The 25,389-nt window shown below is 43.9% G+C and overlaps 1 protein-coding gene across 1 annotated transcript; it reads right to left on the reverse strand.

The window, feature by feature from the left end:
- Nucleotides 1–248: 248 nt before the first annotated feature.
- Nucleotides 249–22,290, reverse strand: LOC311127874 (proteasome subunit beta type-7-like). The gene is made up of 8 exons (XM_084159774.1): nt 22,146–22,290; nt 20,900–20,993; nt 20,531–20,628; nt 18,940–19,080; nt 18,568–18,683; nt 10,280–10,338; nt 1,380–1,531; nt 249–484 (listed from the first exon to the last, which is right to left on the reverse strand). Exons 1-8 carry the CDS (start codon nt 22,205–22,207, stop codon nt 373–375), a joined length of 834 nt encoding a protein of 277 aa, XP_084015900.1. The 5' UTR covers nt 22,208–22,290; the 3' UTR covers nt 249–372.
- Between the last annotated feature and the right edge of the window lie 3,099 nt (nt 22,291–25,389).

Consider the following 25,389-nt stretch of genomic DNA (forward strand, 5'->3'; position numbering starts at 1 on the left):
TCGTCTGCAACGAGGTGGTAGTTCACGCAGTGGGATCAATGAATTCACCAGCACACATTCTGATACAATTCATATTTCCTGGTTCTAAAAAATAGATTTCCTAAAACAGACCGACTTGTTCTCCTCCATTGTTCCCTCAAACTTCAATAAATTATAACAATTCACGTGTTTTTTCAAACAGCCAGCCAGCTAAGCAATTACATACTATTTGAGACTGCATATTCACAAAACACTTAGACATTTAAGACTCTCCTCAACAATGCAAACTTTATTGTAAACCATGGAAAAACATGCCATCTCCACTGAAGGAAGTAAGGGTGAATTTGGGAAGTTACAACAGGAAAAACATTATCAGAATGTTACAGTGAGGCTTCAAGAGGTATCCATAGTCTGTACAGTCTCCTGTACCACCTCCAGATCCAATTTGGTCACGGCCTTCGTCAGGACTCCGGTTGTTCCTCGCTTGTACTTGTAATTACCGGTTCTGATAGGAAAAATAAAGGAATTAGTTTCCTAAAAAAAAAATTTATACAGCAGAGACTGGTCTGATGAGCCTCTGGGAGCTAGTTCTTGGATGTAAAATGCAATGTAAAACACAAAAATGGCTTCCATGTGTCACGTGACTCTGGAGAACACATTTTTTCTAGCACTGCGCCACAGGGCTTTTTGGGGATTACGACAAAAAACAACCGTGCAAATTAGTTATGTGAAATTAAACAAGCAGCAGAGGGCAAGAGAAGCACAAACTTGCTGGGTTAAGTGGGTTAGTAGTCACACAGAGTACTCAAAGGTGGGTGAGGCAAAACGCTATGGTTAAAGTCTAGTGCACTCCACACAGAACCAGGTATTTATTACTCACTGGTGGGGCAAGGCTTCTAGCTCATACACACATCTTCAAACAGAACAGGCCAAAGGGATGTCATTCGCCGCGCCATTACAGATTATTTATTACCAACAATGCAACTCAAAGCATTCTTAACAGATTAAAAAGGCCACAAATGATTAGAACTCATTCAGAAATTGGATGATTAATAACGATGCACTGCTGTGGTGCAAAACATTCTCTGTCATGGGTGAATAAGGGGTTGGGAAGGAATAATACTCAAACCATGCACAAGTTTGTGTTATTTGTTATTGTGCTTGTATTGACGAGGCAATCCAGTCAGCAAGCAACTGCTCTCCAGATTGAGTGAGACTGCTGTGACCAAGTGGGACCAATAACACTGATTGGACATGGGAACCACGGACGGTACATTAAGGGGACAAGTGAAGGGACATTATGAGGACAAGTAATTGATGACAATATGTAGACAAATTATGGGGCATTATGGGGACTTGATGGGAGATTGTGGGGACTGTTGGTGGGTAGGTGGCCTTACCTGACACCCTTCTTGTTGACCATGTCGTGAGGCCTCAGGTAGTCCACCCTGCCCTTGGTGATGACACACAGGTCAATGTTGCTGCCGGAGCCAAGGTCGTTGAAGATGCCGGCTGCGATGGCGTCCCGAACCAGCCGCTTGGCATCTTCCTCCTGAGGAGAGGGAAAATGACAATCATTATTGTAAACATGATCAATATCACCTCTTCATGTATTGAGTGAATTAATCCAATGCTTATTCCACTACTGCTCAAGATGGAAGGGATAGAGGAGCCCTAAATAGAAACCTTCCGCACAAGTCTGTCACATGGTCGTGTTTGGATCAAATAAGCTATAGCTGCTGCCTCTTATAAAAGAAGACAACTCAAGCTGAGCAAGAAGTAATGAGTGGGGATTCCCACCCATCTACAAACACCATGGGAAAAGCATGGGCTCCCTCTATTGGCCATCACCGCTAACAACAGTAGAGCCTTCCTGAAGTACTGTGGAGCTAAATGCTAATTTCGAGCGTCCCTCTCGAGGCCCTGTGATAAATGCATCCGTCACATCATGCAAGATAAATGGTCCTCCTCAGCCTGAGCGTTTTAACACAATGGCTAACGGAGGAGGAGCCGTGCTCCCAGGTGAGCTCTACCAGAGACTCTCCACAGTGGAGGACATCGACACCTCAGCGCTCTTCATCTGATATCTGGGAGGAAGAGCGCTTCATAATTCACCTTGGCATATAATGGGAGCGTGAGGAGTTTAGAGACCCATTCTGACAAAAATATATAAATACAATTAAAGACTAAAAGCGGTGTGTCTGTTGTCTGAGTGGTAAAGTTCAGCCCTGCTCCGGGAGCATTAAAGACCAGCACCATCCCTCTGGTTTGACACAACTTTTTTTTTTTAACGGTTTGACTATGTTAAGGTACCTGATGTTGCAAGACTGAGTATGCCTTCATGGGACACATATTGTTCATGTACTATGTTTTGTATAAAAATATCTGCTAAATAACCATATTTAGACATTGCTTGGAGGCTGTCCACAAGAACACCATAGTTACGATCCCACACTCACAGTTACAATTTCCACGGTTGTTCAATATATCTTATGCTAATTTCACCATTGTTTTTACCTCCACTAGGATTGAATAAGGTTAACTTGGTTTGAAGTATAACCCTGCAGAGAGAAATGACTACAGTGATTAAACAAGATGGGAGCCGCCAAAATGTATTTATATCATTCCGACATCCTAAACAGGCAAAGCGTTCCCGGTAGGGATGTATCTAATATCCACTAGCTTCAACAACAGCCTGTGTCTCATCTAGTATGGAAGAGATTGGTTTAGGTTTGCATATTTTAGGGACTAGGGTGTCTCTCAGCTCCACAGCAGCTGCATGGATTAAGCGCTCTCCAGACTAGGCTGAATAATTGATTAAACCGTGGACACACGGACGCTTTGTAGAAACATAGCAATCTCATTCTCACGCACACCAGTACCACACACACCTTGTGTTTTTTTAAACAGCACCACTCGAGTTACACAAAACCTCACAGTCCCTGGCCGCTGGGTGAACCACACTAAAGCAGAGGTGTGTGGTACTGGTGTGCATGAGAATGAGATTGCCATGTTTCTACAAAGCGTCCGTATGTCCACAGTTTCATCAATTATTCAGCCTAGTCTGGAGAGCGCTTAATCCATGCAGCTGCTGTGGGGCTGAGAGACACCCTAGTCCCTAAAATATGATTTATGATACAGGAGAGACAAAGACCATCAAAAAAGCTGCGTCTTAAACCATTTCACCTGCATTTTATATTGAAAGGTAAGTGTTGTTTTTTTTGCTTCAAATGGATAGATCAGGGGCGTGCAACTCTAGTTTTTCATCACACAAAATACATTTATGCAAAACATTCGGCATAAAAAAAATAGCATTGTTTTTATTAGATGACAACAGAAGTGCAACGCTATTTGGCTAGCAGCCACACAGTAAGTTAGATTATAATGAAAGTGCAAGGTATTTATTGCAAAGACGATGCATGGCCATCAGATATATTATGTTTACCATAGAAAGAATGTAGCCAGCTCCATTTAATGTTTTACATTAAGTTGATATTGCACTTTAACTTGCTAAAACTACCAGAGAAAAGTAGCCATCGCCTCTTCCTGTCACCCAAAAAATGTTTTTTTTGTTTTAGTTCAATTTGGAGTCAGATAGTTTCACTATAGTTTTAGTTATTCAAACTGGTTTGTTAATTATTTTATTTCAGTTCACTAAATAGTTTTTTCACGCCATATAATCATGATATCGTTCAACATGGCTGCCAGCTCTGGGTTGGACTTAAAATGTCATTGACCCTGAGAAGAATATGAAGTGGTCCATCTAGCTAAGTCAAATCAAACATGTTTATTATGTACCGTATAGGAGACAACCCGAAATATCCTTTCTGTAAACTGAAAAGCTCAGTTTGAGAGACCCATCTCAAGTGAGACTCGAGTGAAATAAAAATGCACACTTAAGTGCGTAAACGCACACTTGAGACATGTATTCCCCTGCAATCAGTGTGTGAACAACACAACTGCTGCCTCCTGCCCCACATTATAATACAGCCTCCCCACGGCACCAACACACACCTCAATATTTCATAACCATATTAAATATGCCACAGAAGACAGTGTTCAACATCTGCCGTCTTCAGGGTATTGGCGACCCTCGGGAGTGGCAGTGGGGGTGGGGTGCAGGCTTGATCTCTAATTGGGCCGCGTGCCAAATAAAAGCAGCAGTTTACTACACCGCTTTCCCATGGAGACCCCTTTACCAGACACCCCTTTACATATTGGTACGCAGCCGGTACTCCCCCTCCCCGAACTTCTTGTCATATTCCATTTGTAATAACTAGGAGTCGTGTTGAGTGTTGCGTTTGGTGATGCAGGAAGGGGAGGAAAATAACAGTGCGTGTTCAAGCTGTCTGTTCTGTTTTAGAGCCATTTGAACTTGCTGCTAATGATATAAAAGCAGGTCTGGGGGGGGGGGGGGGGTCAAGAAAACGCAGAATAAAAAAATCTACAAGTCAGTCAGATGCTCTTTACTGTTCATCATCAAAATCTGTTTTAGCGACATGTCAATACACTGCCATGTCACCTAGCGTTTAACCAAACACACAACGGAGCCCCTTCTGGCACAGTTACGACTGTTAACAGATAAGCATGTCTGTTGTCGGAGCAGATCCCCAGTTGAGCCTGCAACATCACTCACCTCTAAGATCATTAGGCTCAGTAAGAGATTTACAACAAAACAAACAAAAACTATTCATGATGTCGAGGAAGGATAAGCAGGGTTAGTGTTTCTTGTCCGAGAGAGAGTATATACAGTGCCTTGTAAAAGTATTCATCCCCCTTGGCATTTTTCCTATTTTGTTGCATTACAACCTATAATTTAAATGGATTTTTATTTTATGCAATGGACATACACAAAATAGTCCAAATTGGTTTCAAAAAATTCTAAAAAATAAACAGTGGTGCGTGCATATGTATTCACCCCCTTTGCTATGACGCACCCAAAATAAGATCTGGTGCAACCAATTACACTCAGAAGTCATATAATTAGTTAAAGTCCACCTGTGTGCAATCTTAAGTGTCACATGATCTCAGTATATATATATATATATATATATATACATACACACATATACACACACACACACCTGTTCTGAAAGGCCCCAGAGTCTGCAACACCACTAAGCACCACCAAGCAAGCACCATGAAGATCAAGGATCTCTCCAAACAGGTCAGGGACAAAGTTGTAGAGAAGTACAGATCAGGGTTAGGTTATAAAAAGAATATCCGAAACATTGAGCATCCCACGGAGCACCATTAAATCTATTATTAAAAAATTGAAAGAATATGGCACCACAACAAACCTGCCAAGAGAGGGCCGCCCACCAAAACTCACGGACCAGGCAAGGAGGGCATTAATCAGAGGCAACAAAGAGACCAAAGATAACCCTGGTCCATAGGACCAATTTAAGCCGTACACTCCACAGAGCTGGGCTTTACGGAAGAGTGGCCAGAAAAAAGCCATTGCTTAAAGAAAAAAATAAGCAAACACGTTTGGTGTTTGCAAAAAGGCATGTGGGAGACTCCCCAAACATATGGAAGAAGGTACTCTGGTCAGATGAGATTCAAATTGAGTTTTTTGGCCATCAAGGAAAACGCTATGTCTGGCGCAAACCCAACACCTCCCATCATGCTGTGGGGATGTTTTTCCATCGGCAGGGACTGGGAAACTGGTCAGAATTGAAGGAATGATGGATGGCGCTAAATACTGGGAAATTCTATAGGGAAACCTGTTTCAGTCTTCCAGAGATTTGAGACTGGGACGGAGGTTAACCTTCCAGCAGGACAATGACTAAGCATACTGCTAAAGCAACACTCGAGTGGTTTAAGGGGAAACATTTAAATGTCTTGGAATGGCCTAGTCAAAGCCCAGACCTCAATCCAATTGAGAATCTGTGGTATGACTTAAAGATTGCTGTACACCAGCGGAACCTATCCAACTTGAAGGAGCTGGAGAAGTTTTTCCTTGAAGAATGGGCAATATTCCTAGTGGCTAGATGTACCAAGCTTATAGACATACCCCAAGAGACTTGCAGCTGAAATTGCTGCAAAAGGTGGCTCTACAAAGTATTGACTTTGGGGGGGGTGAATAGTTATGCACGCTCAAGTTCTGTTTTTTTGTCTTATTTCTTGTTTGTTTCACAATAAAAAATATTTTGCATCTTCAAAGTGGTAGGCATGTTGTGTAAATCAAATGATACAAACCCCCCAAAAAATCCATTTTAAATTCCAGGATGTAAGGCAACAAAATAGGAAAAATGCCAAGGGGGGTGAATACCTTCACAAGCCACTGTGTGTGTGTGTGTGTATATATATATATATATATATATATATATATATATATATATATATATATATATATATATATATATATATATATATATATATATATATATATATATATATATATCTCAACTCTGGGGAAGTGTATAGGCCTAGAAGAGACTGACACTTTCACGCTGTCTCATATACCCTCCTCAGCCCCAAAGAGGGGCACTTCATAAATCAGATAGACTGGTGGAGTGGCACTCTGGCTATTGGTCATCCATCTTACTAGGCCCAGGGCCTGTACTCTACTGCTCTCTGGGGGCCCAGAGGAGGAGGGTTGAACAGAACTGAACCAGGCCATGACAGGAAGGAACAGCACCTCAACCCCAGCCTGCTACACAGGGGAGGAGAGGAGGGAAGAGGAGAGCGAGTGATATAAGGGTTGAAGATGAGGAGAGGGAGTACACTAGGGGGGGGACAGCAGAGCACTTTTCTTGGTGTATGTGCATGCACTCAAACTAGATGACCACTGCCCCAATGATAGGCAGTCCATGACCCCAATCTCCACCCTCAATAAGAAACACCTGAACCCTTCAATTATAACTACTACAAAACCCTCCACGTCCCCGTTATTGCCTTTAAATCAAATCAAATTGTATTTGTCACATACACGTGTTTAGCAGATGTTATAGCGGGTGTAGCGAAATGCTTGTGCTTCTAGCTCCGACAGTGCAGTAATATCTAACAATTTCACAACATATACCCAATACACACAAAACTAGTAAGGAATGGGATTTAAGAATATATACATATATATCGACAGAGCGGCATGGACTAAGGTACAGTAGAGTATTATAGAATATAATGCAGTATATACATATGAGATGAGTAGTGCAAGATATGTAAACATTATTAAAGTGACTAGTGTTCCATTTCTTAAAGTGGCCAGTGATTTCAATAGGCAGCAGCAGCCTCTAATGTGCTAGTGATGGCTATTTACCAGTCTGATGGCCTTGAAATAGAAGCTGTTTTCCATTCTCTCGGTCCCAGCTTTGATGCACCTGTACTGACCTCGCCTTCTGGATGATAGCGGGGTGAACAAGCAGTGGCTCGGGTGGTTGATGTCCTTGATGATCTTCTTGGCCTTCATGACAGCGGGTGCTGTATGTCTCTTGGAGGGCGGGTAGTTTGCCCCCGGTAATGCGGTTGTGGGCGGTGCAGTTGCCGTACCAGGCAGTGATACAGCCCGACAGGATGCTCTCAATTGTGCATCTGTAAAGGTTTGTGAGGGTTTTAGGTGCTTGAGGCGTCACTACAGACCCCCTGGTTCGATTCCAGACTGTATCACAACCGGCCGTGATTGGGAGTCCCATAGGGCGGCGCACAATTGGCCCAGCGTCGTCCGGGTTTGGCCGGTGTAGGCCGTCATTGTAAATAAGAATTTGTTCCTAACTGACTTGCCTAGTTAAATAAAGGTAAAATAAGCCGAATTTCTTCAGCCTCCTGAGGTTGAAGAGGCTCTGTTGCGCCTTCACCACACTGTCTGCGTGGGTGGACCATTTCAGTTTGTCGGTGATGTGTACGCCAAGGAACTTGAAGCTTTCCACCTTCTCCACTGCGGTCCCGTCGATGTGGATAGGGGGGTGCTCCCTCTGCTGTTTCCTGAAGTCCACGATCATCTCCTTTGTTTTGTTAATGTTGAGTGAGAGGTTATTTTCCTTGCACCACACTCCCAGAGCCCTCACCTCCTCCCTGTAGGCGGTCTCGTCATTGTTGGTAATCAAGCCTACGACTGTTGTGTCCTCTGCAAACTTGATGATTGAGTTGGAGGGATGCTTGGCCACGCAGTCATGGGTGAACAGGGAGCTTCTGTTAAATGGGCGGCAGGTAGCTTAGTGGTTAAGAGCATTGTGCCAGTACCGAAAGGTCGCTGGTTCTAATCCCCGAGCACTTAACCCTAATTGCTCCTGTAAGTCGCTCTGGATAAGAGCGTCTGCTAAATGACTAAAATGTAAAAATGTACAGGAGGGGGCTGAGCACGCACCCTTGTGGGGCCCCAGTGTTGAGGATCAGCGAAGTGGAGATGACTGGTCCTCTGTAGCTCAATTGGTAGAGCATGGCGCTTGTAACGCCAGGGTAGTGGATTCGATCCCCGGGACCACCCATACGTAAAAATGTATGCACACATGACTGTAAGTCGCTTTGGATAAAAGCGTCTGCTAAATGGCATATTATTATTTATTTTATTATTATTATTATTATAGATGTTGTTTCCTACCTTCACCACCTGGGGGCGGCCCGTCAGGAAGTCCAGGACCCAGTTGCACAGGGCGGGGTTCAGACCCAGGGCCTCGAGCTTAATGATGAGCTTGGAGGGTACTATGGTGTTGAATGCTGAGCTATAGTCAATGAACAGCATTCTTACATAGGTATTCCTCTTGTCCAGATGGGATAGGGCAGTGTGCAGTGTGATGGCAATTGCATCGTCTGTGGATCTATTGGGGCGGTATACAAATTAAACCCTCCACGTCCCCGTTATTGCCTTTAATTCAGTAAAGTCGCTCTGTGACAGGCGTATCTGGGGAATTTGCTACAGTATGTGCCAAGAGCAACAACCACAGCAGCCTTCCGCCGTCTTCAAATGGATGTTAATTATCAGCATGTTTACTCCATTGAAACGTTGCAAATTGATCACCTGAAAGCCCTGCTTCAATGGCACGAAAGAGAGGGGGAACCACTGTGCTGCACTCAACTCCTCTAATCCCCCCCATTACAGTTTTTCTATTATTTTTCTGGTTCCCTCCGTTATCTTGGCACCAATTGTGCTGCTCATTTGCAAGTGGATTGGTGCTGTGGGGTGGTGTGGCTCCGGGACAGGTAGCTAGCTAACACCCGTTGAGGGAGTTGAGACCCCCGTGATGTCTGCTGCTTTGCTCTCTCCGGCTAGGATAAGTCTCCATTATTCAGGTTTATCCCCCATAAAACACAGCAGCATTCCGATAACTCGCCCTCTGCAACCCAACTGAAGATGTGCTTATAGCAAAAACGACAGTGGCATATTTCTGCTTCCATGTTCAGCAAAGCCTTTGATGGCACTTAAGAGGGTAAATGCATCATTTCCTCTTTGGGTGAATCAGAGAGCGAGAGAGAGGCAGGATGTGTACGGACACCAGTGTGCGACGGAGGATAAAAGAGATACTGTGTGGGTTTGTCCGTGTGTTTGCATGATGTGTGCAGGTGTTTGAGCGTGATCATGTCCTAGTGTGTGTACGTAGCATTATTACATGCTTGTGTGATAGTTTGCGCGACAGCGTAGGGATGTGTTTGCGTGATACTGTGTATGTATGTAGGGCTGGCACGGTAATTGTATAGTCATGTAACCAACGATTATGGATGAAAACAATCATGAAAATAACCCTCATAACTAGGGTGACCACATATCGGTCATTCCATGACCATCACAGCCCTATGTGTATGAGCATGATTATTTGTGTGTATGTGTGTGTGTTTGCGTGTGTGTACCAGAGGAATTTTTACTGGGCCATTGGTTTGGAGGCAGTCTGTCTGTAAGCTTGGAGAAGTTTAATGGCAGTCCACTGAGAGAACTGTGGCCCCTTCTCTAACCATTAACACACAGGGTCTGTCAGTGACCGAGCCATACATCCAAACAGCACCATATGGGAGGGAGAGTTAAACGCTGGAGTCCAACAGGACAAAGTGGCTTAGATTCATATGGTCGTAACATGACTATTCATACCGTTGACCCAGGGCTTCTCCAAATCCACAGAGAAGCTTCACAATGATGCAGTGGGGGTTAAGGTAAAGCAGGTCTATATTTTCTGCTGTTGTAAGCATAGTTGACTTGTTTCAAATTGCAGATTTGTTTAGACTATTATTTTGGTTTAAAATAGGAGGGAAAGTAAGTACATTTTTCATTATACAGACGAGATACGGCCATGTTTTCCTCCATGTTGATACATGAAGATGATGCGTGTGGTGGATGTACAAAATGGCAGATGGGTCAGGTCCAACTCACCTCCATGTCTTGCTTATAGCGGTCCTCAAACACAGCCATGGCAGCCAGAGAGCCAGAACCTGGGAGAGAACAGAGAAACACAAAAACGGTATGGTTAATGACTGTTGGAGTGACCAGAATTAAACCATCCGACCCAAAATAATTACACCAGTGACCAAGACGAGACTAAGGGTCAGCGACTAAGACGTGGGCCGAATGGTTTACGACAGTCGCAGAAGAAAAGTAAAATGTTGAGGACAAAACAAAAGTTAGAAAAACACCACTTTCAAAAACGCTTACAATGGTCTCTCAAAACTCCCTACTGGTAACCATGACTGAATGTCAGGTTTCAGCTGACTTTGTTCATTTCGAACGCCCTCTTCTTAAATAAAAAAAAACTATGTAACGACGCACGTAGAGTCTCCAGCGTCTATTTTCTAAAGCGCCTCAGACGTGTCGGGCAATTAGCCCGCTGAAGAAAGTGCTTATCTGTGACAAAAGCAAGAAGCAAAAAGCAGGAAGTTGAAAAATCCCTTTGTTTTGGTGGAGATTGGCCATTAGGACTCTCTACAGCTGTGTCTCTTTTACAACAGAAGAGTCTCATTTTCACCCATCCCTTCTCCCCCCTCTCCTTAACCCCACAGCATCCATCATGCCATCCTCCTCTCCGTGTGTGGCCACTGTCTGGTGTTTTATAGCCAGGTTGCCGGGGGAGTCATTAAGGAGTCGCACAGGCTGAGTTTCATTGTGATTTGCCAGTACGGTGGAAGGTGAAGAGGAGTTTAAAGGCCTGGAGACCAGTGCACCATCTAATGGTTCTTCATAAGTCATGAACTAGGCATGAACGATAGAGGTAAAGAGGTCGACTTAAAAGCGGAACAAAATGCTTGATAGCATGGCTGTTGGGCCAAAGCCTCACACAAGGTTTATCCAAAGTCTTCACTCAAACATGAATGTTTTTTGTGAGCCATAGTAAGCGCACACAGGCATTCTTGTCTCGAGTTTGTTATGGCAACAGAAAACACAAATTACCATTTCTTATTGGACAAGTCCCGATGGCACCTCCCTGTAACACTCTGGTTCAGAGAGTTTCCTTCCGCTTCGTGCTTACTGAACATGACTCTGGTTACAATGGTTACCCTGGCTCATCATTCACTGGGCTCTACTGGTTACCCTGGCTCATCAGTCACTGGGCTCTACTGGTTACCCTGGCTCATCAGTCACTGGGCTCTACTGGTTACCCGGGCTCATCAGTCACTGGGCTCTACTGGTTACCCTGGCTCATCAGTCACTGGGCTCTACTGGTTACCCGGGCTCATCAGTCACTGGACTCTACTGGTTACCCGGGCTCATCAGTCACTGGACTCTACTGGTTACCCGGGCTCATCAGTCACTGGACTCTACTGGTTACCCGGGCTCATCATTCACTGGGCTCTACTGGTTACCCTGGCTCATCAGTCACTGGGCTCTACTGGTTACCCTGGCTCATCATTCACTGGGCTCTACTGGTTACCCGGGCTCATCAGTCACTGAGCTATACTAGTTAACCTGGTTACCCTGGCTCATCAGTCACTGGCTCTACTAGTTACCCTGGCTCAGTCACTGGGCTATACTAGTTACCCTGGCTCAGTCACTGGGCTATACTAGTTGCCCTGGTTACCCTGGCTCATCAGTCACTGGGCTCTACTGGTTACCCTAGCTCAGTCACTGGGCTATACTAGTTACCCTGGTTACCCTGGCTCATCAGTCACTGGGCTATACTAGTTACCCTGGCTCAGTCACTGGGCTATACTAGTTGCCCTGGTTACCCTGGCTCAGTCACTGGGCTATACTAGTTGCCCTGGTTACCCTGGCTCAGTCACTGGGCTATACTAGTTGCCCTGGTTACCCTGGCTCAGTCACTGGGCTATACTGGTTACCCTAGCTCATCAGTCACTGAGCTATACTAGTTAACCTGGTTACCCTGGCTCATCAGTCACTGGCTCTACTAGTTACCCTGGTTACCCTGGCTCATCAGTCACTGGGCTCTACTGGTTACCCTGGCTCAGTCAGTCACTGAGCTATACTAGTTAACCTGGTTACCCTGGCTCATCAGTCACTGGGCTCTACTAGTTACCCTGGTTACCATGGCTCATCAGTCACTGGGCTCTACTAGTTACCCTGGCTCATCAGTCACTGGGCTCTACTAGTTACCCTAGCTCATCAGTCACTGAGCTATACTAGTTAACCTGGTTACCCTGGCTCATCAGTCACTGGGCTCTACTAGTTACCCTGGTTACCATGGCTCATCAGTCACTGGGCTCTACTAGTTACCCTGGCTCATCAGTCACTGGGCTCTACTGGTTACCCTGGCTCATCAGTCACTGGGCTCTACTAGTTACCCTGGCTCATCAGTCACTGGGGGGAGGGGTGTCAGGAGGCCGTTGATAATTTCTCATGTTTCACTCTCTAGAAGGGGCAGACATGAGCTCCTGGTGGGACTCCCTGCTATGAGGCCTCGGCTTGCTGACATGCCACATACTGATACATGAATATGGATGAGCCGGGCCGGAGAGGGGGAACGAGACAAAAATATAGTAGAGAGAGCGAAGGTAGGGCGGCTGGTAGCTTAGTGGTTAAGAGCGTTGTGTCAGTAACCGAAAGGTTGCTGGTTCTAATCCCAGAGCCGACTAGGTGAAAAATCTGTCGATGTGCCCATTGAGCAAGGCACTTAACCCTAACTGCTCCTGTAAGTCGCTCTGGATAAGAGCGTCTGCTAAATGACAAAAATAAAAAATAAAAATAGGTGGAGAAGGGGAGGGGTTGGTATAAATGAGGGAGAAAAACAGAGGGGTTAAGAGGTTGATATTTGTATGTAGAGTAGGAAGGGACAAAATGCACAAAAAAGCCATTGATTAAATGAAAAAACAGTTAAAGAACAATATAAGGAGTGGGAGCAAAAGAAGAGACTTTCCTATGTAGCTAGTCCCCACGTTCTCTAAAATTTTCCTGACAAAGCAGACAATCTCGCAGCGTTGGCTGGAAAGGTGGAGTGGAAAAACTCCCATAGGTCCTTTGTCAGCACAACAGCCTTTCAAGTGACGGCCTCGCTCCTCCTGAGTAGGCGCCGGAGAAAGAGTTTCTTGGAGAGGCACTAAGCGTGTGTGGTGTATGTAACCTCACTTTTATCAGTGACTGGATTTAAAAACACAGGCTTCTTCTATTATTCATGTGGCTGAATATTCAGCCAAATTACCCTCCGCTTCCATGTAACTCAGTAGAGAAATAACAGTATTCTGAGTCTAATATGAAGAGGAGATAATCTTGTTTAAAAATGCCCACAAACCAAGAAACACCAGTTCGTACATGAAACAGCATTCTCCCAAACAAAAAAGCTATTTGTAGTAGGCTTGGACGGTATACTGTATATAAATAGCCACAAGACGATTTTTCAATACCGTTGAACCTATTTCTTTGAAGTTTCAATACATCAATATTTGTAGCTACTTTAAGTAAATACCTGCAGTCAACTTGTGTAATTTGTTAGAAGATAAAGCAGATTGCGTTCTTCGTTTCACCCGTCACATTATGAAGCTTACCGTAGTTCCCCAGAACAGTTGAGTCAGTCACATGTTTGTAAATAGTACAGCTGGAGAAAGTGGGAGCAGGTGAGTCCAGCTGTGTATTGACAGGGGTCACGTTTTATATTGAACGGCAGTTTTTTTTCTCTTCAATAGAGTGATCAGGGACCTGCAACTATAGTTTTCCTTCACAGAAAATACATTAGTGCCACAGTCGGCAGAAAATAGCTTCATTTTCATCAGATGACAACAGAAGCGCAACGCTATTAGGCTGGCAGCTCCTCAAGTAAGTTAAATGAGCTTACGATGAAAAAGCAAGGTATTTTCTGCTAAAACTATGCAAGACCATCATATTTCAGTTTATCATAAAAAGAATGTAGCCAGCTACATTTCCTCATGTTTTACTTCAAGTTAATCTTGCATTTTACCAGAGAAAAATAGGCTGGCTACACCAAGAAATGTGCCGGAGAAAAGTAAGTACACATCAGTCAGAGCTCTGTCTGGTGATAGATGAGAATTCACCAATGGGCATTCTGAGTGGAGAATTGCAGCTGAAGCACAAAATGTGTCTGATAACGAGCAGAAATTACAATAAGAAGCATTTTAGATCTGAGTTTACAAAACACAGCAAGATACACTACATGGCCAAAAGTATGTGGAAACCTGCTCGTCGAACATCTCATTCCAAAATCATGGGCATTAATATGGAGTTGGTCCTCCCTTTGCTGCTATAACAGCCTCCACTCTTCTGGGAAGACTTTCCACTAGATGTTGGAACATTGCTGTGGGGGTTTCCATTCAGCAACAAGATCATTAGTGAGGTCGGGCACTGATGTTGCGCGATTAGGCCTGGCTCGCAGTCGCCGTTCCAATTCATCCCAAAGGTGTTTGATGGGGTTGAGGTCAGGGCTCTGTGCAGGCCAGTCAAGTTCTTCCACACCGATCAACAAACCATTTCTGTATGGACCTCGCTTTGTGCACGGGGGCATTGTCATGCTGAAACAGGAAAGGACCACAAAGTTGGAAGCACATAATTGTCTAGAATGTCATTGTATGCTGTAGAGTTAAGACTTCCCTTCACTGAAACTAAGGGGCCTATCCCGAACCAAGGAAAACAGCCCCAGACCATTATTCCTCCTCCACCAAACTTTACAGTTGGCACTATGCATTCAGGCATGTAGCGTTCTCCTGACATCCGCCAAACCCAGATTCGCCCGTCGGACTGCCAGATGGTGAAGCGTGATTCATCACTCCAGAGAACGCGTTTCCACTGCTCCATAGTCCAATGGCGACAAGCTTTACACCACTCCAGCCGATGCTTGGCATTGAGCATGGTGATCTTAGGCTTGTGTGCGGCTGCTCGGCCATAGAAACCCCATTTCATGAAGCTCCCGGACTAACATTTATTGTGCTGACGTTGCTTCCGGAGGCAGCTTGGAACTCAGAAGATTTTTACAAGCTACATGCTTCAGCACTCGGCGGTCCCGTTCTGTGAGCTTGTGTGGCCTGAGCCGTTGTTGCTCCTAGACATTTCCACGTCACAATAACAGCATGTACAGTTGACCGGGGCAGCTCTAGCAGGGCAGAAATTCGACAAACTGACTTGAAGGAAAGGTGCCATCCTATGACGGTGCCACATTGAAAATCACTGAGCTCTTCAGCAAGGGCCATTCTACTGCCCGTGTTTGTCTATGGAGATTGCATGGCTGTGTGCTCGATTTTATACACCTGTCAATAACGGGTGTGGCTGAAATAGCCGAATCCACTAATTTGAAGGGGTGTCCACATACTTTTCTTATGCGTTTTATATATTTTTTCCTGCATGTAAAACGAATAATTCTGCATTAACGCGACCCCTAAGTTTAACTTGCTAGTTATCTAAGTAAGTGGCTGAATTAATAAGGTGACTGGGCATCATATCGTGTTGGCTTTCTGCCGTGTTTGAGAAGTCAAAGCCCTTTGGATGAGTTCTCTTTTGATTTCCTTGCATTTTTTCTCCTCTCAGTTCTCAGCCAGTCCGCTCCTCCCCCATTTTCTCCGAACAGACCAGGCAGGCCTGTTGCCCTGGTGACGCCAGACTCCACACAAACACAGCGTGAACACATGCTGCTCCAGAGCCAGTACTCTTCATTTGCACAATGTCTCCCATTCACATTCGCTTGTAAAATGTCCAAACTCACCAAAAATGACATTCGGCAGCTCCTACCTACAGTACCAGTCAAAAGTTTGGACACGCCTACTCATTCAAGGGTTTTTCTTTATTTTTACTATTTTTTTTTACATTGTAGAGTAATCATGAAGACATCAAAACTATGAAACACATATGGAATCATGTAGTAACTAAAAAAATTTAAACAAAATCAAAATATATTTTATATTTGAGATTCTTCAAATAGCCACCCTTTGCCTTGATGACAGCTTTACACACTCTTGGCATTCTCTCAACCAGCTTCACCTGGAATGCTTTTCCAACAGTCTTGAAGGAGTTCCCACATATGCTGTGCACTTGGCTGCTTTTCCTTCACTCTGCCATCCGACTCATCCCAAACCATCTCAATTGGGTTGAGGTAGGGGGATTGTGGAGGCCAGGTCATCTGATGCAGCACTCCATCCCTCTCCTTCTTGGTAAAATAGCCCTTACACAGCCTGGAGGTGTGTTGGGTCATTGTCCTGTTGAAAAACAAATGATAGTCCCACTAAGCCCAAACCAGATGGGATGCAGATGGGATATCGATGCAGAATGCTGTGGTAGCCATGCTAGTTAAGTGTGCCTTGATTTCTAAATAAATCTCAGACAGTGTCACCAGCAAAGCACCCCCACATCGTAACACCTCCTCCTCCATGCTTTACGGTGGGAAATACACATGCAGAGATCATACATTCACCCACACCGCATCTCACCAAGACACAGCGGTTTGAACCAAAAATCTCCAATTTGGACTCCAGACCAAAGGACACATTTCCACTGGTCTAATGTCCATTGCTCGTGTTTCTTAGCCCAAGCAAGTATCTTCTTCTTGTTGGTGTCCTTTAGTAGTGGTTTCTTTGCAGCAATTTGACCATGAAGGCCTGATTCACACAGTCCCCTCTGAACAGCTGATGTTGAGATGTGTCTGTTACTTGAACTCTGAAGCATTTATTTGGGCAGCAATTTCTGAGGCTGGTAACTAATGAACTTATCCTCTGCAGCAGAGGTAACTCTGGGTCTTCCATTCCTGTGGCGATCCTCATGAGAGCAAGATTCATCATAGCGCTTGATGGTTTTTGTGACTGCACTTGAAGAAACTTTCAAAGTTCTTGGAATTTTCAGTATTGACTGACCTTCATGTCTTAAAGTAATGATGGACTGTTGTTTATCTTTGCTTATTTGAGCTGTTCTTGCCATATTATGGCCTTTGTCTTTTATCAAATAGGGCTATCTTCTGTATACACCTTGTCACAACACAACTGGCTCAAACGCATTAAGAAGGAAACTATTTCCACAAATTAACTTTTAAGAAGGCACACCTGTTAATTGAAATGCATTCCAGGTGACTACCTCATGAAGCTGGTTGAGAGAATACCAAGAGTGTGCAAAGCTGTCATCAAGGCAAAGGGTGGCTATTTGAAGAATCTCAAATAACATTTTGATTTGTTTAACACTTTGGTTACTACATGATTCCATATGTGTTATTTCATAGTTTTGATGTCGTCACTATTATCCTACAATGTAAAAAATTGTAAAAAGAAAAACCCTTGAATGAGTAGGTGTGTCCAAACTTTTGACTGGTAGTGTATATATGTATAATGTTATGAGCTGGACTGCCTGCCTTTGTAATTACTTTCTCTCTCATTTGCGCTCGTTAGCATATTTAGCTAGGAGCCTCTATGGAAATGCACATTTTCATTCAAATTAAAGTGGTAAAGCTGAATGGAGCCAGAAAAGATGGACCAGGGTAGAGTAGGAAGTTTGTAGATGTGCATGGATGGGATTCCTGCTTAGTCTTGGTTTTGCGATAGAAACAAGGTCTGTACTCGTGAGGGTTTCGACAAATCTTCCTGGCCAACCAAACTCACATTTTCTCTCAAAAGTCACTTGACACTAAACTCGTCTGACAGGATTGAGCACGTCTGTAGACTTGTAATGTGGTTTGACTTTGAGAATAACAGCTTCAGAAAAAGGAGAGTTGAGTGCAAACAGCAGCGTCCTCTAGTGGCGCATGGCAGTATCAAAAGAAAGAAAGAAGTGCCTCCCGAGTGGCGCAGTGGTCTAAGGCACTGCATCGCAGTGCTAGCTGTGCCACTAGAGATCCTGGTTCGAATCCAGGCTCTGTCGTAGCCGGCCGCGACCGGGAGACCCATGGGGCGGCTCACAATTGGCCCAGCGTCGTCCAGGGTTGGGGAGGGTTTGGCCGGCAGGGCTGTCCTTGTCCAATCACGCTATAGCGACCCCTGTGGCGGGCCGGGCGCAGTGCACGCTGACTCGGTCGCCAGGTGTACGGTGTTTCCTCCGACACATTGGTGCGGCTGGCTTCCGGGTGAAGCAGTGCGGCTCGGTTGGGTTGTGTTTCAGAGGACGCACGACTCTCGACCTTCGCCTCTCCCGTGTCCGTACGGGGGTTGCAGCGATGGGACAGGGACTGTAACTACTACCAATTGGATACCACGAAATTGGGGAGAAAAAGGGGGTAAAATACCCACCCCGCAAAAAAAATAGAAAAAAAAATAAGAAAGAACACGGTAAGTAAATGAGTTAGGTGGCAGACTCACCCATGGTGACGTAGGGAAGCTTGTCAGTGGAGCCATGGGGGTAGATGCTGTAGAGATGGGGACCGTTGCAGTCCACTCCACCTAGCACCAGGGCAGCGCCAATGTGACCCTGGTATCTGCGAATGCAACAATCAATGAACTGTTCCTTCTATTCTATTGACTCCTTTACACAACATATTGACACACGGCACCCCACAGGGCTGTCAAACGTATTCCATGGAGGGCCTTGGTTTTTCCTTTCAATTAAGATCTAGACAACCAGGTGAGGGGAGTTCCTTATTAATTAGTGACCTTAATCAATCAAGTACTAGGGAGGAGCAAAAACCTGCAGACACTCGGGGGGGGGGGGGGGGGGCTGGATGGGTGGCATACCTGAAGAGCATCTGCTTGAGCATGCGGTTGGCAGTGGCCACGCGGGGCAGCCGGCTCGTGGAGAGGGAGTGCAGCTCCAGGTTAGAGGAGATGATCTGGGTGGTCATCTCAGTGTCTGCTGCCGTGCCCGCTCCACAGCAACTGGACAGACACGGAACAGAGTGGAGGTTAGGATTACGGAGTTGACATGCATTTATGAACCTACACTTTAAATAAATACTGATTTTAAATCACGTGACGCCTCTGATGTAGGCTAAAGACTAAAAAGGCAGGATGTGTTTCGACCAGTGTTCACTGAAACACCACGATACACAATAGAGATGTCATTCCCATTAACCAAACAGAATTCCTGTTACACAGTAGTACATCACAACCCTGTCAGGACATTCACCCTAGGGCTGGGCGGTATACCCTATTTTACTATATACACTGGTACTGCTGCATGGACTGGTTTGGGTTTTTAACTTTACCTTCTATAACAGTATATCAATGTCTGGCTTGTTAAATGTGACCTGCATCTCCGGCGGGTGTAATGTCCGTTTTTGTAGTTTACTCCGTTTGCTACCTTAGTCATCTTTCTCCTTCCTCCTGCTGCATGCCGCTAACCACACCAAGCCCCGCCCCCTGTCACTCAAGGAGAGAGCAGTTGCTCAACCAGAGACAAGAGCACTTTCTTGCCGTTCACTCTGCATGGTCAGATAGATGCAACAAGATGTTGGTGACATGCTGCTTTCCACTGTCTGCAAACTACTGTCTGCTAGTTTGTGTATTCTTAGCAAGTTGTTGCTAAAATAAATTGTGTTAGCCACTAATGCTTATCGCTAGTTAGCTGGCTAGCTAGCTTGCTAAATGTAATAAGAGTCAGAGCAAACGTAGCTAGCTAACTAATACAGCCTGGTACCTGTGCTGGTGTAGGCATAGATAAGCATGTTGTTTGTGCAACGGTATTTTATAAAATCAGAGAAGAATAGGCAAAGCATGAATATGTTAGCAAGCTAGCTACATGAGGTAAGAAAACATGTAATGTAACATCTAATTAGGGTCACCTGGAAACACTGACCAACACTTTGGTTCCTAACCTGTCAATAATTCCTCCCTGGCTTACTGTATTCATTCGTTCTTTGTTATTTCAAACAATGTATTCAAGGTGCTGCCCACGATATTCCAACTATAGAATTAGAATAATCATTTTATTTCCATGATTCCAACAGTTATCCAATTAACTAGGCCTAGATGTTTGCCCATATCATGCAGCCCTGCGTAGCACAGTGTGGAAATTATAATAAAAGTGCCAAAATTGATGAAAATGCAGACTATTTTTGTTTGGAGTTAGAATGAAACAGTATAAAACAATCAGAATGGAGAAAACCCCATTGAAATCACTTATAATGTATATGTTGCCACCCTAGGGTCTAAATGTGCTTTATGAACTACTCAAAACACATTTAGAACTTTTATTATTGAAAAACGTAAAATACTGTCAATAATGTGAAAAATATCTCATGATATTTTGGCCATATTGCCCAGCCCTAACTCACACAACTCTAATCTTAAAACATGAAAAAAAAATATGGGAAAAGGGGCCCCTTACTAGATGTTAGGGGAGATGTAGTGGATCTTGGAGCAGTTCTTATCTGCCACAATCATGCCCTCTGTGGCCCTGGTGTCAGCACCAAGAACTAGCCCATCCTACAGGGACGGAGAAAAACAAGTTCAATCAAGTAGCTTTTTTAAATGAGTGAATGTAGCCATATTGCATGCATTTCTTGCTCAATGTTTGATAGCTCTCAAGTCAAAATGTGGAGTTTTATATATTAAATCAAACTTAACCACCTACAGGATAATGGAAGGAATGGTGGAATTATAGAGCGCTCAGCCTGACCTTAAGCTACTTCAGGAAAGTAGCTTAAGTTCATCACTATGGCAGAGGTGAAATAAATAGGCAAACAGTTATCCTTACCTTAAAAACAACCCCACAGATTGTGGTGCCTGTTTTCCGGGCAGCGGGTATGTTGCATCCTAATTTGGTAACTTCAGCTTCCAAGACTGCATTCCTAAAACAACAGAAACATGGTCAGAAACTGTGCATGCTAGAAAGTCATTGACACATGACTTCAGTACTTCATGGGCCCTTGATGACTATGCATTAGAGGCTGCTGCTGCCTATTGAAATGGAACACTAGTCACTTTAATACTGTTTACATATCTTGTACTACTCATCTCATATGTATATACTGTATTTTATTCTATAATACTCTACTGTTTCTTAGTCCATGCCGCTGTCATTGCTTGTCCATATATGTATATATTCTTAAATTCCATTCCTTACTAGATTTGTGTGTATTGGGTATATGTTGTGAAATTGTTACATATTACTTGTTAGATATTACTTTACTGTCGGAGCTAGAAGCAGAAGCATTTCGCTACACCCGCAATAACATCTGCTAAACACGTGTATGTGACAAATACAATTTGATCTTGTCACATTTAACACGAATGTGTTCAAATGGTAGCCAATTCGATATAAAATGTAGCTAATCCATAATATTCTACAACCATTGCACACAACAATCTTAGATAACGATCTGGCCAGGTAAATTGATAGGGTTCTAACTAAAATATGCTGTATCATAGGCGGGCAGCGATGCGGCGGGTTGAGTGCAAGCCAAGTCAACGGGAAATTAGATGGATGTCAAACTTGACACCAAAAATCTTACAAGTCAATATGTATTTTCATTTATAAATGTAACACGGTTGTGACTTAAACAACTTGTAGCTAGCTAGCAAGTTGGCTAATTTAGCCAACTAACTACGGTATGTATCGTTTTCCGCTTGCAGGTTAATAATACTGGCTGGCTACTATTATTGGCTCGATAGCTAGCCTAGCTAATACTCAAACTGTGGCTAACTTTGTCAGGTTTACTTCTGGGAGTTTGAAAACGGAGTATTCATCACCACGTGTAAATTGTCGCAGCCTACGAAATCATTTTGTAACATTTTTTCCGCTATTCTTTCATTTATCACTTACTCTAGAAAAATAGCGTTGAGAAATGTCTGAGTCATTCAAGCAGGCCGTGAAGAGGACGGAGCGGCCCGACATCAAATAACTCAACACAGAGAATACATTTCTAAATTATTTCCAAATCTAAAAGTCACTAAACACGTGGACATGCGCCTCTCTTTTTGTAATCTCACTGAATCCTTACCTCTTGCAATTTTCGAAACTGAAACCTCCGAGCTGCGGCTGGCACACTGACAGAGTCGCCATTTTTCCTGTACTGAATTCCAGCTTCCGGGAAGCGTGCCTCACTAAAAGCGCTAACTTCTCCCTGGGTTACACCGATTGTCCTCCGGAATACCTGAAAGAAATGAAGTTATGAAAAGTTATAGGTCCTTGTGACAAGTGGTTTAAATTTCTTCTTTACATATCTCCTCTTATTTTTAATATGGGTGCTGTAAAATATTAGTTTCTTTAAAAACATGTGAAGAGTGAGGCTGAAGGATAATGAAAATTTATCAGAAACAGGTAGGCCTACTGATAGCTATCACAAATTGGCTGAATAATGTCAAGTAGTCTACCCATTCAGCCGTGCATAGCCCTAAATGAGCTTCCTTATCCATAAATAAGGAGAGGTGTGCATCTACATTTTACCACTGGAGGTCAGTAGGTCCAAAGAATAAAACATAGCCCTGTTCCAACAGAAAACAACAGCCTAGCAGTGGATTGCTTGAATGACCGCCAACCACACAGCCCCCTCTCCCACCAAAGAGGGTCCATGCTGCCCCTTTTTCTCATCAAATCTAGGGTCAAAGTTGAAGTGTCGCTAGTGTCACGAAAGCTCACAATTGGGTCTGCTCTTTGAACCAATCACTGTTGTCTTTGTTGGTTATAAACAGGACCAGTTACCAAGAGTTCCGAGCTATGGCATAAAATGCACCAATCATATGTGGCAAGAGAACACAGAGCTTTGGTTATTAACCAATATCATTTTAAACACTAGATCCACAAAAGGTAAACACACTCACATTGAGACACACACATTGAGATGTGCATGCATGCATGCACGCAGAAACACAGACACACACACACACACACACACACACACACACACAGCTATTCAAACACTAGGACTCAGAATGCTTTGAGATATAAGCGCAAGATCTATGACTGCACTATATATTCAGCAAAAAAAAACAATTTGAACTCAGCTACTTCACAATGACCCTCCACAGAGCTCCTTTGTTGTCCTTTGCTCCAAAAGCTGTGGCCTTCATACCTGACCCCAAATATGGAGAGAGAACATTAAAGAGCGAAGAGATAGAATGTTGACGAGGAGGAGAGAGATAGAAATATATAGCAGCTTTGAGAATGAAAAAAGCACTTTTATGAACAAATGTATTATAAGAAGCTGTGGTGTAAACAACTCTCATCCCTGGTACAGAGGTCTCTATCACAATGTGCCTAGAATATATCTGTATTAAATCATTACCACAGACAATGTATGGAGTCCTGTATGGATGCGCTCAAGGCCACTGCGTTTCAGAGCGAAATATGGAGACTACTAGTGTTTTGGGTAGGATTGGAATTATCGATAAAACTTTAGCCTGCAGGTATAATGCATTCGCTCATGATTATTCTGACTAAATAACATACATTTTCTGTTGAAATGTCCTACGTAGAGACACATAACATATTATAAACCTTAGAATAGTGCAAATGATCTTGTAAATCCAGGAGGGTGGCTGTGGTGGAACAGTTTGAGAGCTTCAAGTTTCTTGGTGTCCACATCACCAACAAACTATCATGGTCCAAACACACCAAGACAGTTGTGAAGAAGGCACAACAAAGCCTATTCCCCCTCAGGAGACTGAAAAGATTTCGCATGTGTCCTCAGATCCTCAAAAAGTTATACAGCTGCACCATCGAAAGCATCCTGACTGGTTGCATCACCGCCTGGTATGGCAACTGCTCGGCCTCCGACCGCAAGGTACTACAGAGGGTAGTGCGTACGGCCCAGTACATCACTGGGGCCAAGCTTCCTGCCATCCAAGACCTCTATACCAGGCGGTGTCAGAGGAAGGCCCTAAAAATTGTCAAAGACTCCAGCCACCCTAGTCAAGTTGAATGCACCAATTTGTAAGTCGCTCTGGATAAGAGCTTCTGCTAAATGACTTAAATGTAAATGTAATAGACTGTTCTCTCTGCTACTGCACGGCAAGCGGTACCAGAGCGCCAAGTCTAGGTCCAAAAGGCTTCTCAACAGCTTCTACCCCCAAGCCATAAGACTCCTGAACAGCTAATCATGGCTACCCGGACTATTTGCACTGCCCCCCCCACCCCACCCCATCCCCCTCTTTTACGCTGCTGCTACTCTGTTTATTATTTATGCATAGTCACTTTAACTCTACCCACATGTACATATTACCTCAATTACCTCGACTAGCCGGTGCCCCCGCACATTGACTCTGTACCGGTACCCCTCTGTATATTGCCTCCCTACTGTTATTTTACTTGACTGCTGCTCTTTAGTTATTTGCTTTTATATTTTTTACTTAACACTTTTTTCTTTTTCTTTAAAAAAAAAAAAAAAAACTGCATTGTTGGTTAAGGGCTTGAAGTAGGCATTTCACTGTAATGTCTACACCTGTTTTATTCGGCGCATGTGGCAAATAAAATTTGATTTGATTTTTGATTTGATATGCGATAGCAGTCCAAAGTAGGTAGCATAATATGCTAATGTGTGAAGAAACATGGCTCGCCTTACCCAGATTTGTTAAAATATCATAATCAGGGACCCTTTGATTTCAAATAATATGGGTATTTATTTTATTTTTTATTTTACCTTTATTTAACTAGGCAAGTCAGTTAGGAACAAATTCTTATTTACAATGACGGCCTACACCGGCCAAACCCGGACGACGCTGGGCCAATTGTGCGCCGCCCTATGGGACTCCCAATCACGGCCGGTTGTGATACAGCCTGGAATCGAACCAGGGGGTCTGTAGTGACGCCTCAAGCACTGAGATGCAGTGCCTTAGACCGCTGTATGTATGGGAACTCCTACTTGAAGTGGTAATCTAACCACTCACTCTAGGGATGATGAATAAAACAGCATAGGTCATCCACAATTAAACATACCCTAAAAAAATGAAATGGGACAGGGAAAGTTACTAGGCAGACAATGGGCTGTTAGTCATTCTCTATGAATGTTAGCACAGATTCCATCCCATAGAAATATAACCTATAGAAAGGGCTTGGAACCTCTAAGATTCTATTTCTATGTTCCAGCCTACCAAAGGTTATTGTTACAGTAGATGTAAAGTGTTGTACTATACAGTACAATGTTGTACTATAAGATAGTATACATTTTTACATTTACCAGACGCTCTTATCCAGAGCGACTTACAGTTAGTGAATACATATTTTTTTATACTGGCCCCCCGTGGGAA

Source organism: Coregonus lavaretus, assembly GCF_964263955.1.
Source record: "Coregonus lavaretus genome assembly, chromosome: 4".
Taxonomy (NCBI): Eukaryota; Metazoa; Chordata; class Actinopteri; order Salmoniformes; family Salmonidae; genus Coregonus; species Coregonus lavaretus.